The sequence below is a fragment of the Pogona vitticeps genome, chromosome 3 (assembly GCF_051106095.1).
Source record: "Pogona vitticeps strain Pit_001003342236 chromosome 3, PviZW2.1, whole genome shotgun sequence".
NCBI classification, from domain to species: domain Eukaryota; kingdom Metazoa; phylum Chordata; class Lepidosauria; order Squamata; family Agamidae; genus Pogona; species Pogona vitticeps.
The window spans coordinates 56,445,084-56,461,128 of record NC_135785.1 but is presented as its reverse complement, the minus strand read 5'-3'; the positions used below and the strand labels follow the sequence as shown (position 1 = coordinate 56,461,128).

The 16,045-nt window shown below is 41.5% G+C and overlaps 1 protein-coding gene across 23 annotated transcripts in view; it reads left to right on the top strand.

Moving 5' to 3' along the window:
* The window catches only part of SH3PXD2A (SH3 and PX domains 2A), a 338,938-nt gene that overhangs the window by 226,924 nt on the left and 95,969 nt on the right, over positions 1-16,045 (top strand). For 21 of the 23 annotated variants that reach the window (XM_020788969.3, XM_078389476.1, XM_020788973.3 and 18 more), the window contains one exon: positions 13,890-14,021. In XM_020788969.3, the coding sequence (XP_020644628.3) occupies positions 13,890-14,021 (132 nt within the window). Of the gene's footprint in view, positions 1-4,692; positions 12,984-13,378; positions 13,767-13,889; positions 14,022-16,045 lie in introns of those variants that run through there. The other 2 variants (XM_072995594.2, XM_072995595.2) reach the window with 2 other exon arrangements.

Below are 16,045 nucleotides of genomic sequence, written 5' to 3'. Positions count from 1 at the left end.
TCTTCTACCAAAAATTTCATCACATGTTCAAAAGGCTGATTTTGATGTGTATGCTTGCAGTTATATTTCTGTTTGTTGATGTCCACCTAGAGTGGATTTAGAGGCAGTGTGATAACTATTTCTGACTTTTATAGAAAAGCATCTTAGTGTATAAATATAATGGGTTTGGGATTTGTTTGTTTGTTGCAATTCTAGCAGTGTCAACATGATCTGTTTCATAATGTCCTCACTGAAGAACAAAGTCTCCCCAAAATTAATTTCCTAGAAAAAGAGGGTTGAAGAGATTGCACAATCCCAAATTTAGTTCTGCAGCTCTGCAAAGCAAGACACACTATGTCAATTAATTCAAAAGCAAGTTTTCCCAGCTACCATTGCAAAAGAGTTTTTAAAGACGTCAAATTTAGTTTAGCAACACTGCATTGCTGGCTTCACCTTGTCCATAATAGGAGAGAGAAAAGAATTTCCCCTATGTTTGTAAACATGTTTCTTCAAGAAGGAGTGGAGAAGGAGTTCAAATTTAGCATAACTCTGAACTTAATTCACTTGTGTCATTTAACTAGTTCAGCCGTATATTTTATGTCTTGCTGTGTGGCAGCTCTAATAGAGGTTTTAAGATATGTGATGTGTTCAAGAGTGGTTTATCATTGCTAGTCCCCAGTGAATTCCCATGGCTGAGCAGGGATTTGAATGCAAATCACCTGGGTTTTAGTCAGTATTCTGTCCACTATACCACTGGCTCTCACTATACCCATCTAGAGAATAAGGAAACATTCATTCCTCAGATGTTGTTGCACATTCTCTTGACTCAAGAACTCATATTCATTAATTTGAAAGATTATACATCTACTTTAGGTACCATGAAGTACTGTACAATCCTTGAGCAAACTGCACAGTCCCAGAGTGCCTTGAGAAGAAAGGAATGACAAACCAATTCTGAGTACTCAGTAGCTACAAAGCCCTGGAAAATATCACAATAAGTCATAGCATGCACTTATTGTAGCATTAGCTTTGCATAGTTAAATCCACAATGCTCTTGATAAGAATATTAGTTCCTTTGGCCATTAGCTTACAATGCCACCACAAGGTCCAAGGCTATGTGGTGAGTGCTGAGGGGCAGTGAAAGAGTGTGAGAGTCCAAGGTTATGCATCACAGGGTCTTCCTCTTCACCAGTAATTACACCAGACGCGACATCCTTTGCCAACTGTAGAACATTTATTTCAGTATCAACAAATAAACTAGTTTATTTGTCTCCTTCCACCAAGGGGGCAACCAGGGGTTTCCAGTCCTCCACAACAAAAGGGTTGCCGTAACTAGAGTTCTGTGGTCCTGGAAGGTCTGGTGGAGTCCAGTCCCTTAACGTCATGGCTGACAGTACAGACAACAAGGGCACGGCCACATCTCCAAGGAGATATCCCCACTTGGGACCCCTCCCTGGATCCAGTGTCTCCCACACGTTCTCAATTCCTCCATCTTCTCCATCTCCTGAACTTGCCATTCCTTTCTCTTATGACTTTCTTCCTCCACCTTCTCTTTCTCCTCTCTTTCTCCACCACTCTCTAGCTTCTGTTTATCCCCAGTATGAGGGTTGGGGTGGGATCACTGATCTTCTCCTATAGTCTGCTCCTCTCTCAGCACCCACAGTCTCTCCCACTACTGGGTCCATGGATCTTGCATCCAGATCCATTCCCAGCCAGGTGGTAATGCCCCCTCTCTTCCTATCACTTCTCCTTCCCCTGTTTCTATCTCCTCCCCCTTTCCACCAGTCTTTCCCACCTCTCTTGACTGTTCTTCTCTCACTCCTATCTCACACTTTGGGCCAAGACCTCTTCTTCAGTTTCATGTAGGGGCTTCCCAGAGGCCTCCTCCAGAGTCAGCTGGGATTCATCTTTCCCTCCACACTCGGTCCCTTTGTAGAGGAGGGACGGCATTCCAGCGAGTGGTGGTTTCAACTCGCCTCCTGCCTCACAAAGAGTCCCTGTATATTTTCTTGTTAGTAAACACATCATAGTGTGGCGGGAGCTCGTTCAGAGCATCTGAACAAGCCGTTTCCAGTTGCAGCTGATTCTGCCTCTGAGCCCTTCCTTGTATTTATCTCTATAATGTTGTGGTTTGACTAAATGCCTGGTACTTGTAACAGCTACTGTTGGGTCCTACATGTGACGTGGGACTCAGACTGACCACGTAAAGAAGTAGGTCACCTCAAAGGAAAGCATCTTGGACATCTCACCAATGGCAAGCCCAGCCTTGCTTAAGGAAACTTGAGGAATTATCAAGGCTTCAATACAAGCAGGACTGAAAAAGAGGCCAGCTCAAAATAGGCTGAGTCTGATTTTATTCTATTTGCAGTCATGCAAGCACTGTACTTCAGATGCTCTCTTCTTCTCTAGTTAGAAGGTCATCATGAAATGTAAAGCTGTAATAATTATGAGGTAAGTATCAATAGAGAATAGATTTTAATTCCATTTATTAAATCACACCTCCACCAATGTTTTGCCTGCATAATTAGCACACTGAGTTCACTTTTATTTACTTGGGGGCAGTAGGAAATGGTGAAATTCCACTTGTAAAACAATAAGATCAACTATACCTGAGATGTGTAATTCCCCTTTCCCACTGCAGACCTCTGTGTTTCCCCCAAAATTCTATATGCCCCCACAAAGTGGGTGGCTTAGAAATTCTCCTGAGCTATTCTTTTATGTAGCACAAAGGGATAAAGAGGAGAAGTGCCATGTGGCCGCTAGCAGATTTAGCCCTTAAGGACAACTTCCAAAGCGGCATCTGTTACTGCTACTCTCTGGGTAATATAGGCATATGTAATTCAGAATTGTTAAAGATATGACATTTTGGAGATCACCAATTCACAGGGTTATCATAAATCAGAAGCAACTTGATAGCACATGATGGCAACAAGAACATTTCATGATTGGTTCCTTCAGATATTGTTGGATTACAATTCCCAGCATTCTTCTCTGAAGGCTCTGTTGGGTAGGGCTAGTGAGAATTATAGTCCAACACACTCTGGAAGCATCTATTTTGATAATCTCTGACTTTTCTGAGGCTGTCTGACTTTTCTGAGGCTGAAATCCAGCAGTAAATCACAACTAGAATCCATTAAAGCCATCAAATTTATGGAGGAGTTAATTCACCAAATCTGCACTGGTTCAATGGCTGTGACATGCTACTGGATTTCAGCCACACTGTCCTTGGGGATGGGTGGGTCTATAGGTCCTATCACAGTGACCTGTCAGCACTCCAAAACTATGACATGTAGCACTATGTTACTGGCAAGGGTTATCCCTCCCAGGAGTCGAGGAGCACAGCAGGTAAAACTGTGTCCAGGCAGGGAGGTTGCTTTTGCAGAAATAAGATGCCCCATGCCATCTTGGCTCCTATTTAGTTTTACTTCAGTTACCAAAGAGAACATTGCTATACAGAAACCATCTGGTTATCATCTTAACAATCTTTATATGATTTCTGCTTTTGCAGTGTGGCTTTCTTCTCCTTTTAATTCTGTGGTCTGAATAGGGTCTCATTTTGAATGTGAGAAAAACAGCCTTCCTCTTGGCAGCTGCACCTTCAATATTAACTAAGCCCTGATAGATCTGACACCAGATGTCCATAATAACAGGTCAGGTTTTGTAAAGTACAACTCCCAGCATCTTGGCCATGGTGAATGAAAATTTGGGGGAAGTGTAGGTCAGAAAGACCCTGATCTTGGAAAAGCCCCTGATGTTGGGAAAGTGTGAAGGCAAGAGGAGAAAGGAACGAAAGAGAATGAGATAGATGGACAGTGTCACCGAAGCTACCAACATGAATTTGACCCAACTCCAGGAAGCAGTGGAAGACAGGAGGGCCTGGCATGCTCTGGTCCATTGGGGGCACAAAGAGTCGGACACGACTTAATGACTAAACAACAAGGTCAAAAAGAGTAATTTTTCCAAAATTCTCTATAACATACCAAATAAATGTGGGTTTTTTTGTCTTCTGTGCAAATGTGTGCAATCCTTGCAATGATCAGTTTTGAACTCTTTGTTGTCTACTTTCTTTACAATTTCTGCACTTCCATATCACTATAGATTTGGCTGTTAGGTAGATGGAAAATCAGTACTGCAGAAGAGTTGGATCTGACTTTGTTTTTTGAGATGAAATAATAGTTGGTGGGAAAACAGTTGAGAGAGCCAATATTCTAAATTCAGATGATAGCTAACATTACCTCGTAGAGCTTACAAAATGGAAACTGCAGGTATCAGAATAAGAGTTCTCCAACTACTATTTGTAATCATGTGGATGCTGTTTATTTCTCCTTCTCTTACTGATTAACACTGATAGTCATTTTTTCACTGAAAAAGAAAATCATGGGACAAATTTAGAATTACCTATATACCTATTCTGTTAAGAGACATATAAATGAGCATTTAGAATTAATCTAGTTCAGGGGTCTCCAAACTTTTGAAGGTGAGGGCCACATATTTTCAGCATTTTTGAGGGCCGAAGGAATGTGCATGTGAACCCGCTTGCACGTCCCCCACACACAGACACCCACCTGCTTGCCTGCACACATGCCCTCCTGCCACCATCACCCCACATGCACCCTGCCCACCCGCAGACATGCAGGCTGAAGGGAACAGGCTGGATAAAATGGCAAGGTGGGCTGGATGTGGCCTGAGGGCCATAATTTGGAGATCCCCCTGATCTAGATCTATAATATGTGGCATATTACCATGATTGATTTTAGTTGCTTAGTTATAGTTTTAACAATTTATAATGGCCAAAGTCCTCTTGTCTAGCTACACAGATGATGCAATCTTTGGAGCCAAATCAGCCCAAGTTCAGGAATGATCGTAGATATTATCAATTGCATATTGAGTTGTACAGCTTACTATGCAACTGATAATGTCTGTTATAATTTCTTAAGTTTGGGCAATTCACCACCAAAAGGTATGTCACTGGTGCTGCCATGAATCCTTGTGAACTTACTGTTCCAAATGGCTTCCTGCAGAGTATGGCTTCTTGAAAACTACATAGTGCATGGTTTCTAGCCATGGATGCATTCCAAGGATTTACAGTTGGCACAAGAACCTACTTCTCTGGGTGTAGTGTGTCTCTTTCAAAGATCAGAATAATGTATTGCGGTTATTCCTTGCCTTTATTCCTAAGAAACACAAATGTTAATGTGGCATATATGTACACATTCATACACATGCACAGTGTGCATGTGTGTGAATGTGTACATATATGCCCTAATGCACATGTGCAGGAGAGAACCAGTTTGGATTTTATAGAAGAGGAGAAAGCATTTTGAAAAATTAGAGGCAATGATTTGCCTTCAGATTACCCATGGTTTACACTGAAGGCCATATGTGCCTCATTAGGCAGAGTTTTGGTTTAGAGAAATCAGAGCTCTTTCAGGTATCAAATTATGGTTTTCAGCACTTTAATAGGAAGCAAATTGTTCAGCCAATCTGATACCCTTGGTACACATGGCCATAGGAACACAAGCATACATCTAGGTATAAAAGACACTGAAATTGAAAAAGGAAGCTTGTAATTCTACATTGTTAAGAGCTGCCCTAAACAAATTCTGTATTTGGAATTGTACCGTTTTACTGGGCCAGATTTTTGAGGATGACAAGCTGCAGACAGTTCAGCCCCCAGTAAAAGTCCATTTAGTGTCTGTTGGACTCTTTGTAGCTTAACCCTGAGAAGAGGAGGAAATTAGTATGCTGTATTATATTCCGATTGAGTCAATGGAAGCATCTTAGAGTCATACTTCTTCTATTTCCAATCCTTTAACTCTTTTTCCTTATATGCACAAACCAACTGTCTTTCCCGTAATGTATTATTATAGCAAACTCACAACTTAATTAGTATAGTGGACAATGAGAATAAACCAAAATTTATTCCAGTTTGTGATTATTTCCTAAATGGATGTTGAATAAGTCACACTGCCAAAAGTAGTAATCCTGGTGAGTTTTTCCTTGGTTGAATTCCAAGATGACTGAAGACTTCTATCTTGTATATTGTGTGAATGGTCAAAAAACTCAAAGTTTAGAAATGTGCGTGGGACCCAACTCTAAGAAGCGTCTCCACTTTGAAACTCCGACTTACCTGTGCCTCAGAAGAGCTCTCTTGGAGAGCACACATCCAAAGCAGTACTGAAGTGCTCCTTTGTAATGATGCAAATGAGAATGGAAGCTTCATAGAAAGTTGAGAATCCTGCCTGTCTCAGTCATAATGCTAATACAGTATTAGGGTTTATAGGCAAGTGAGAACAGTGAGTAGGAATTTCCCAGTAATTCTCTCCTACAAACATATCCCAACAGTTTTGGTTGTTGTTGTTGTTGTTGTTTTAAACCCTTTTCCATAGTTGTATGAGGGGGCGTGGGTGGTGCTGTGAGTTAAACTGCTAAGCCACTAGGCTGTCGATCAAAAAGTCAGCAGTTTGAATCCATGTGAGGTCCTGAGCTCCTGTTTCTTGTCCCAGCTCCTGTCAATCTAGCAGTTTGAAAGCATGCAAATGCGAGCCAGTGAATAGGTACCACCTCAGTGGGAAGGTAACAGTGTTCCTTGTCTAGTCATGCTGGCCACTTGACCATGGAAAGTGTCTATGGACAAAGGCCGGCTCTTTGGCTTACAAACGGGAATGAGCACTGGCCCCTAGGGTTGGACATGACTGGACTTAATTGTCAAGAGGAACCTTGACCTATGAGGGAGATCCTCTACATATGAGGGAACTGCAAGGAAAGAGAGCATGTGGCATTTGGGGATAAAACACTCCTCCTTTTTTGCATTTCACACTTCCCTTAATTTTTTTTCTTTGCCTCTGCAAAAGCTGTTTGGGGCAAACATGTGGTTGCCAAGCGGCATAGTTCTGGCTGTAGAACACTTGAGCTAAGCGAAAGAAGAACACCTGGCCAGTTAATTTTGTGCTTCTCGGCATTTGTAAGCCAAACTGCCACCTTGAGGAATGTTCTTCCATAATCAGTTTCTTCTCTTAACTATCCCTTTTCCCCCTTGGAAGCATAGCTTTAAAAAAAAATCTGCACTTGCTGCAGCCAGTTGAAATGGGTCAAATGCCAAAATACTTAGGTGCTCGCCAACTCTTGGAGGACTCCGTCTGGCAGCTTCTTGGAGGCTCTCCAAGTGGTTTCACACATCTGTGTGTGGAATACCATTGCCTTAACGTTTCTACCTGTAACCTAGTTGATTGGACTTTGCAACATGTGAGCCAATTTTCCAAGAAATTAAGGTGTTTGGGGAAAGGAATCTGACTTCACCCTTTCCTCTGCCTCAACTTTTTCTTGGCTGGATGTCTTCTTTGAAAACAGCAAACCTAAGGGGGGGGGTATATGGGTGGAAGGGTTTAGTAAACTATTAAGTTGCTACGATATGTAGATTTTCTTGGAAAAGTTAGAAATCTGTGTAGAAGCCAAGGCCTTTCTCGTTCTACTATATGAGAGGACTTGTCAAAAATATCTGGGCTAAGCGAATTCTCATATTTTTAGCTATGTACTGAAGTTTTTATTCTTCCCCATTTTATATAGCAGGTGTCAACAGATGTCTGCCTTCCAGATGTTGCCCAGCTGCAACACTTATCTGCCCTTACCATCTTGTCTAATGACAGAGCTTGAAAATAATGGATTAAAACTAGTGATATTACTCGTTATATGTTGTTTGTTAAAAATAATTAGTGTTAGCTAAAGTCTTTACTAGCAATCAGTGTAAAATCAATGGCAGTAACATTCTAGCAATTTTATAAAAGTACGGACAGGATTTCTATGACCTGTCATATTTTTTCTGCAACCTATATTTGAGTTTGGACATATTCATGAGTAAGTTGGAGAGAAAGGCCAGGTTACTCATAAACATGTGTAAATTTGCCTCTGGTTTCAAGTATAGGTTGCAGAGAAAGTGTGAAATGTCACACTTCTCCCTAATAATAAATAATATTGCTACAAAATATTTTCAGGAATGGTAATTTATGTATTTTAATTTTTTATCAAACTTTTGATTTTTAAAACATTATTTAGAGGTCTTGCTAAAGGCTTCCAATGCTCCTGTTACAGGCCAAGCCCGTTACACAAGATTTTAGCTCTGGCAAGAGGTCAGACAAGATGTAACCAGCTGAACCAAAGTCCGCTGGGACTTCTCTTAAAGGCAGAGAAGACCCCAAAAATACAGTGTAAAGGAACTTTATACCATAACAAAGAACCATAAAGTCATACAAACCCATTGGTTAAAATCTACTTACTATTTGGATCCTATACCTAATTGGGTACTAATGTGAGGAAAACAAATAGCAAGTAGATTTTAACCAATGAGTATGAGGGCGTATGTGTCTTGCAATTAAGTAAGTCCAGGGGTGTACAAAAAGCAAAGCACAGAGGCAAAATTCTAGAGAAAACATATAAAAGTAATCCCGAAATAATAACTACGATACCTATAACAACATAACTCAGAGTACAAAAATTCTGGCAGCCAGGAAGTTTGTCTTAGTCGTTTAGTCGTGTCCGACTCTTCGTGACTCCATGGACCAGAGCACGCCAGGCCCTCCTATCTTCCACTGCTTCCCAGAGTTGTGTCAAATTCATGTTGGTTGCTTCGATGACACTGTCCAACCATCTCATCCTCTGTCGGCCCCTTCTCCTCTTGCCTTCACACTTTCCCAACATCAAGGTCTTTTCCAAGGAGTCTTCTCTTCTCATGAGATGGCCAAAGTACTGGAGCCTCAGCTTCAGGATCTGAGCCAGGAAGTTACACAGGACCAATCCTTTGAGCCTGAATTTAACTCTTCATAAGTTCTCTCTCTATTATCACAGTTTCTGCCAACCGGGTCTGCTAATGCATCATGATCCAACACTCCCTTATCTCACTGCCATTTGATCACCATCTCTTCCACTGAAACCCCTCCTTTTTTTGTTTGTTTTTGTTTTGCTCCTCTTTTTTCTTTTTAAACCTTTAAAGGCTCTAGGGAGAAAAAGGAGCAATGCAATGCTTATTCTTCACTGAGATTTGGCATTATAAATAGAGGTAGTGGAGACCTTTCAGGAGGGCTGCAAAGAATTTTTTAATGCAGTTGTGCTTAAATAAGTCAGTCCATTATACAGTATTTCTTAATCATAAGTAACAAGCCATGCACTGCAGATTCTTTCAGTAATCCTAATGCTGTTACTATGAACATTTCCAGGCTATGGCCAATGATGTGGTGTAATGGGAACTAAACTCAAAGCAACTTTTGATATGCCAGAAGTTATCCATTACTGACGTAGAAGTTCATTTCTTTTTAAAAAAACAAAACACTCTCTTGGTGTAGACCTTCATTCAGATACCTATTACAAAAAGTTCATAACCTTTTCCCTCTTAACAAATCCATGATTTTAGAATGGAAAATCATCTAAACTTCATAAATGAGTTTATCAAGAATGGGTGAGCAAGTGAGATTTGTGGGGATGGGTCCAGAGGGCTAGACCAGGAGGACATGTACATCTAGCAAAGGCATAGAAACCAAAAAGGGCTCATGTCTGGAGATGGCTTACAATATTTCAAACAAACCATAGCAAAGATTAACCCCAGTTCCACCATTCAGGGTTAAGGTGATGTGACATGCCATAGGTAAACCACCCCAAAAAGGAAGAGATGATTGAAAGGACCTCCATCCATATTCCATTAACAGAGTATCTGGATGAATCAGTGAAAAAAATGTGAAAGATTTCCATGTTATGAACAAAACCTCTTGATACTTAAAATCAGTTAGACAATTCTGTAGAGAAGGTTCCTATCAAATAGGTTCACTTTGTCAACATTCCATTAGATAAGGAAACAGGACTATTTTTTCACCTCGGTTTGGGCAGGGTTGTTTGTATCCCTTCCTCTAAAGAACTGTTGATTATGAGAGCTAGAAAGAGGTTTGCGTCAGAGAATATTGGGGCTTTACGTGTAAGAGCAGTCTCCTTAAGGAGTGCTAGAGATAGGGGTATTCGTATACGAATACGAATATCCCTGCACAGCTGAAGTTAACAAGGGTCCACCCCCTGGGGCCAGACCATCCCCTCACACATCTGGTGGCGGTGGCGGCAGCCTCCTCAATGATCCTTCCAACCACTCCCAGAGCCCTGCTCTCTTCCTGCTCAGCTAGTCAGTTCAGGCAAGGGGAAGGAGGATGAGTCTCCCTGCACATCTGCTGAGTCACTAGCCAAGCAGGAAGAGAGCAGGGCTCTGGGAGTTATTGGAAGGATGAGCGAGGCCACCGCTGGTGGACATGTGAGTGGATAGTCCAGCCCCAGGAGGCAGACACTTCTTAACTCCAAATGCGCTGGGGTATTGTTATTCATATACAATCTTTTGAGACATGGGATCTTAATGAGCTCTATCTTGAAGATCACAGCAAACCTGTGGTTTGATTTTACCCATTAACACATTTTCCCTCTTGCATGTGTAGAGACTAAGATCTCTTCCAGCTATCTTTGAGCCAGAAAATGTTGAAGTGATGGTTCTGTCAAGTCCTCAACCAATATGCCAAGTGGAACTTATTTATCTGATACTTCAGCTGCAAATTCAGCTTCTTCATTGCTCGTCTCTTTTTAACCTCTTCCAATCAACATTCTGGTGGGGTATGTGTGTGAGAGATAGAACTTCTCTATTTGACGTGTCCCATCTTGCCAAAAACTCAAGACCAAATATGTCTTGAGAACTTCAATAAAAAAGAGGAAAGTTTGAAACTCAACAAAACTTGGGTCCCAGCTCTGAAGAATACAGCGTGCAAAAGGTCAATGAACTCTACCAAACCACAAGGACCGGGGATCACTACACACAAAAGACCAGCTAATGACACCCATCAATCACAGTGACAGATAATCTCTCCTCCTTATCACAGCAATTCACCCACAACAAGACACATCAATCACCCATCTCCTGAAAAGGACAAAAGCCTATCTCACAGCCAAAAATACATCAGAGTACAGTGCTGTCCTCTGACAATGCCGGCCACAGAGACTGGCGAAATGTCAGGAAGAACAACCTTCAGAACATGGCCAAAGAGCCAGAACAACCATCAAATATGTTTTCCTTTGCTTTTATTTTATTTCATTTGGAGTATGTAAAGCACCCTGAAGTAGCTGAAGCACGAAAATATGTAAGATTATTAAGGTGGTTAATGCATTATCATCGCCCCAGAGGGAGACCACAGCTGCAATACAAATATATCTGCAAGTGGGATCTGAAGGCCTTAGGAATGGACCTCAACAAATGGGAAACCCTGACATCTGAGCGTTCAGCCTGGAGGCAGGTGGTGCATCACGGCCTCTGCCAATTCGAAGAGATCCTTGTCCAGCAGGCCGAGGCAAAGAGGCAGTCATGAAAGCAGCAAAATCAGGGTGCTGGACAGGGGACAGATTGGGTTTGTCTTCAGTGTGGAAGGGATTGTCACTCTTTAATTGGCCTTCTCAGCCACACTAGATGCTGTTCCAAGTCCTCTATTCAGTGCATGTTACCATAGTCTCTTGAGACTGAAGGATGCCTAAAAAACAAAAAAGCATTATCATCACTTTTGTTATTGCTGTTGTAGTAAAAGCATAATTTCAGGAATCCCACAGAATAAAAAATAGTTTCACCTACATTCTTAAGTGAAAAGTTGAGCTAGCAGGTGCAGGTTCCATTCAATATTTGTTCCACTGACTCTATGTTAGAGCTAGTCATAAGTAGATCTGACCTTTTGGTATGAGAATGCAGTATATTTTGTTCAGCTGGCAAGGACTGTGGACTTTTTGTAGCATTTCAACTCTCATTATTTTGTCTTGCTTTTGGCTTGTTTGATTTCCTCTACCAGTCCTTTAGGCCTGGTGTTGGCAGTGTTCAGATGATATCACTGATAATGCACAAATGGGGCATAGTGTGGGAGTGAACCCCCCTCTTTTCCCCTCACTTCTGCTTAGACTTGCAATGTTATTTGTGAATTTTATGAATAACATTTCCCCCTTCTATTTTGGTGCTGTGGTGCTGAACTGGTATAATATTAATTCAAATGCTTGCCATGTCTTGTCAGTTTAGCACTGTTTCACTTGCTAAACATTAAAAAACAAAAATGAGAGATTTGAATGCCAACAAAAAGAGGAATCAGAGGGTGGCGATAATAGCAGAGAAGGATGAGGGAGAAGGAAACTGTGTGATGTGTGGCCACATCATTAAGCTCATCAGGGCAATCCTTTTAGTGTTGTAAGCCACTTTGAGTCCTTGTAAGGAGCAAACTGGGAAAAAATATTTTAAATAAATAAATAATAGAAACACACTTTCATTAAACATTGAGATGCGAACAGCAACAGCAATTTAAATGCCAAGGTGCAGTACAGAGAATTTGGCATGTACCCAGGTCATGCTCTTTGAAAAGATGCACGATGTTCGGTGCAGTGCCAGTGACATGGTAACTGATGTCCATAATAATTGATGTCCAACTGGCTGCAAATGTGAAAGGCTGAGGCAGATAGGATGAGACGGACAAGACTTGTTCATTAGGAAAGAAAGCCCATCCTGATGTGCACAATTGGGTGCATAAGTGTGTAAACATCTCTCAGCCTTTAATGAGTACAGGCTGATGAACTCTTTGAGAGAAATCTTTTGTTCAAGTGCGGGAGTCCTGAGGAGGGAACTGAGAGAGGATTGGCTTTAAAAATGCCTTTGTAGCACATATTTCTTTCTTCCCAGTGCCAAGGAGTAATGTACCAGAGTCAACTTTCCTGTGGGTGTTCAGAAGTGGGCGGGATAGGCCCTTGTTTATGTTCTGAGTGACTGCTGAGTGAAGGGCAGGCATGCTGCTTCTGCAGCTTGCCATGAAGTGCCTCTATCCCTGGTGGCTGAGCATGCCTTTGTTTCTCTGCTTAGAATTATACAGTCAGTGGGAGAAAGTGAAATTGAAATTGAGGAGAGGGAAGACTGGTTCATGAGAGGGAAAAGAGAGTTGCAGTTTTTGGGAAAGACACTGTTGGCGAAGGTAAGAGAGAGAGAACTTGATTCAGGCACTTAGTATGGGTTTTGATTTAGGAAACTGGAGGACACAGCTAGAGTAAATCTATCCAAAATGTTGTTCTACAGCTGCATGTAAGAAGAAGAAAGTTGTGTGTATATCTCTTTGTTCCACAGGGTGATACTTCTTGGTAATATTGTTTGTAAGGAGCATGAATAGTGAGCAGAGGAGAACTGTGTAAGCAAGAAACTGTTGCTGTAACTCTCCTCCTCCTCCTCCTGTTTCAAGTAAACAGTCTGTTGCGCCCTCCCCTCCTTCCCTTCCTCCACCCCCACCTCCTTATTCAACATAGCTCATGTGTTTTCTATTTAAGGGCTGCAGTGTGAGGCAAATATGATTGGCGTCCACAGCCCTCCTCTTGACTCTCAGCTCGAGCCTGTAAGAGCAAAGCAGGAGCTCAGCCTATGAGGAGAAGAAATTGGCGACTTGAAATAGCCTGGGAATTCCTTTTCTTCCCCTTTTTTTCATGCTGGTTGTGACTGGGGTGAATTTTCTCTCTCTCTCTCTCTGAATGGGAACAAGAATGGTGTGGAAGCATGTTGAGAAGAGTTTTTGTTTTCGGACTCTATCCTGCAGTGTAGGGTCTAACAGTATATTGGTCTTTTAAACTTTGAGATGCTCTTAAAATTTATTTTTCTTTTTGTCTTCCCTCCTCGTCGACTTTCCAATGTTCTTCTGTGCTCTTGAGCTGTGGGCCGGAGGAAGCAACTTCTATATGGCCAGCCAGTTGGAGATATGCCGCGAACCAAGGTTGTGTTCTGATTGGCTTGGCACTGGTGACAAATCGGCCTATCATGAGTCGTGTGGACAGAGGTCGCTCTCGTGGAGCCATGGCTGGAAGCTGGCTCACAGCATGCTTTTTCCCTTCCCCAGGTGCTGACGCTAGCTCTGAACCTATGATCCTGGAGCAGTATGTGGTGGTATCTAAGTATGAGAAACAGGAGAACTCAGAAATCAGCCTACAAGCTGGCGAGGTGGTCGACGTTATAGAGAAGAATGAAAGTGGTAAGATACTTTGAAAGAAATCGTCCATTTCTTTTAAAAATGCCTTTCTCTTCTCTCTTTTCCCTTCTTCCCTCACATCTTTGCATGTCTATGTATTACATCTGGTATACTGTCTGACTCATGAGGTGGGATTTCTCCCCCTCCACCCAACCTCCTGCCTTTACTTGGTTTAGGCTTGGGGCCAAAATATTGCCTTCTACTATAAGAATGTCTCCTAAAGCTTGTACATTAATTACCCAAAATACATTAAGGGAAAGCCTTGGGGTTGCGGAGGAGGTGAGTGTCCATAGCATATGCTCTGTATTTATTAGCATGATACTGTTGCTGTGCTGGAAAAGATCTCAGTATTTCCATTACTTGCCACTATTTTTTGAAGGATTTATTATATGGGATATAAAAAAAGATCACTCTAGGGATGAAGACTTGGCACGCTGGTTTTACCTTTCGCCCAGTCGCAAAAGACAAGGGTAATGTCAGATTCCTCAGTGGTGAAAGGTTTAAAGTGCTTCTAAAAGTGAATTGTGTATGTTGTACTGGGGAGGCGCCTTGCTTTCAGCTATTGCAGTCAATTGATTAGAAGCCCAGCAGAGTAATTCATTCTGAGTCTTATAACTGGCCAACTACAACCAGTGTTTATTAAACAGGTTGCTCAGTTGAAACGAGATGCAGTTTGATCACTTATACCCAAATTGATGCCCTCCAGATAGACTGGATCATGGGCATGCTGATTAAGGATGATGGCAGTTGTAGTCTCTAAATGTTGGGGGGGAGTTATCTAGAATGTTAAGACAAAGCTTTGTGAGCTGAAAACCTTTTTTAACAAGAAGCAGCACAGATTTAAAACCCACACTTCCAGTCTGTAATGAATGAAATGTATTGAATTTCAGACAAAAAGATAGGAAATATGGTGTGTTTCGCTTCTTTTAAATGTGGTATTTCTGACGCCACTAACTGGTATTGTTTCAAAGGGAGAAAACATCACATATCTTCGGGTAATCCCCAGATTTTGCTCGTAAAGGGAAATGCTAGTTTTGCTTTCATTGTAGGTTTGAGACTGCGATCTTGTACCTAATTACCTGGCAATAAGCATGATGGAACTCAGTTCTACATTCTGCTTAGTTGATCTATACAGGGTATTGTTGTAAACCCTCATATAAAAACAAAGCAAAACACAAATATGTGGACTTTCTGCTATATATCTACACCTCCAGTGTTACATTTGTTAACTTTCTGTCTTTTTTATCCCAAGAGTGTACAGTATTCAAAAAGATGAGGTGTCTATAGAAGGTGACTATAACCTGTATATTTCCATTGATCCAAATGTTCTTTCTTTCTTTTTATTCATTTGAGCATGTTTCCTTTCGAGCTTCACGAACATCTAGGTTTTTGAGTAGAAAGTATGGTACTGTAGTGTGATATGAATTTAGGAATGCTAAATAGTAATTGCTGTCTTCTGGTTTACTATAGGGATACCAACATAGATGTCCACTGAATGAATAAGTCTATGAGGGATGAAAAAGAATGGGAGTATGATATCAAGGGCTTCCCCTGGTCATCACCATGACAGGAAGTGGGCTGCTCACCAAAGAGATTCTAGGACAAGCACCCTGGCCAATAGTTTAAGTGCTGTAGAGTTTAGAACAAGTCCCTTCTGTCATCTCTTGTATTCAAAAATAGAGCAAGGACTATGTTAGTTATTAGTAAAACAAAAGTGTCAGCCACACAACAGTGACAGAAGTCCTTCACCAAAGGGTTTAGAATTCAATCAGGTGAGACTAGGATAGCTGAAGAAATGTATGAGCAGAAAAGCAGAAGTAAAAAAAATGAGCAGGTTGATGAACAGAGAAGGCAGCGAGGCAAGCTGTTCCACAAATGGGGAACAGCACAGCAAAAGGCGTAACAGTGATAGTGAGGGGAGACAAAGGGGGCTAGTTACAAATGCATCTTTGTGAAATGAAGGAAAGACAAGGAGAGAGATGCAGCCGGTATAGACTACTTTAAGAATAAACACTTGAATCAGGTGT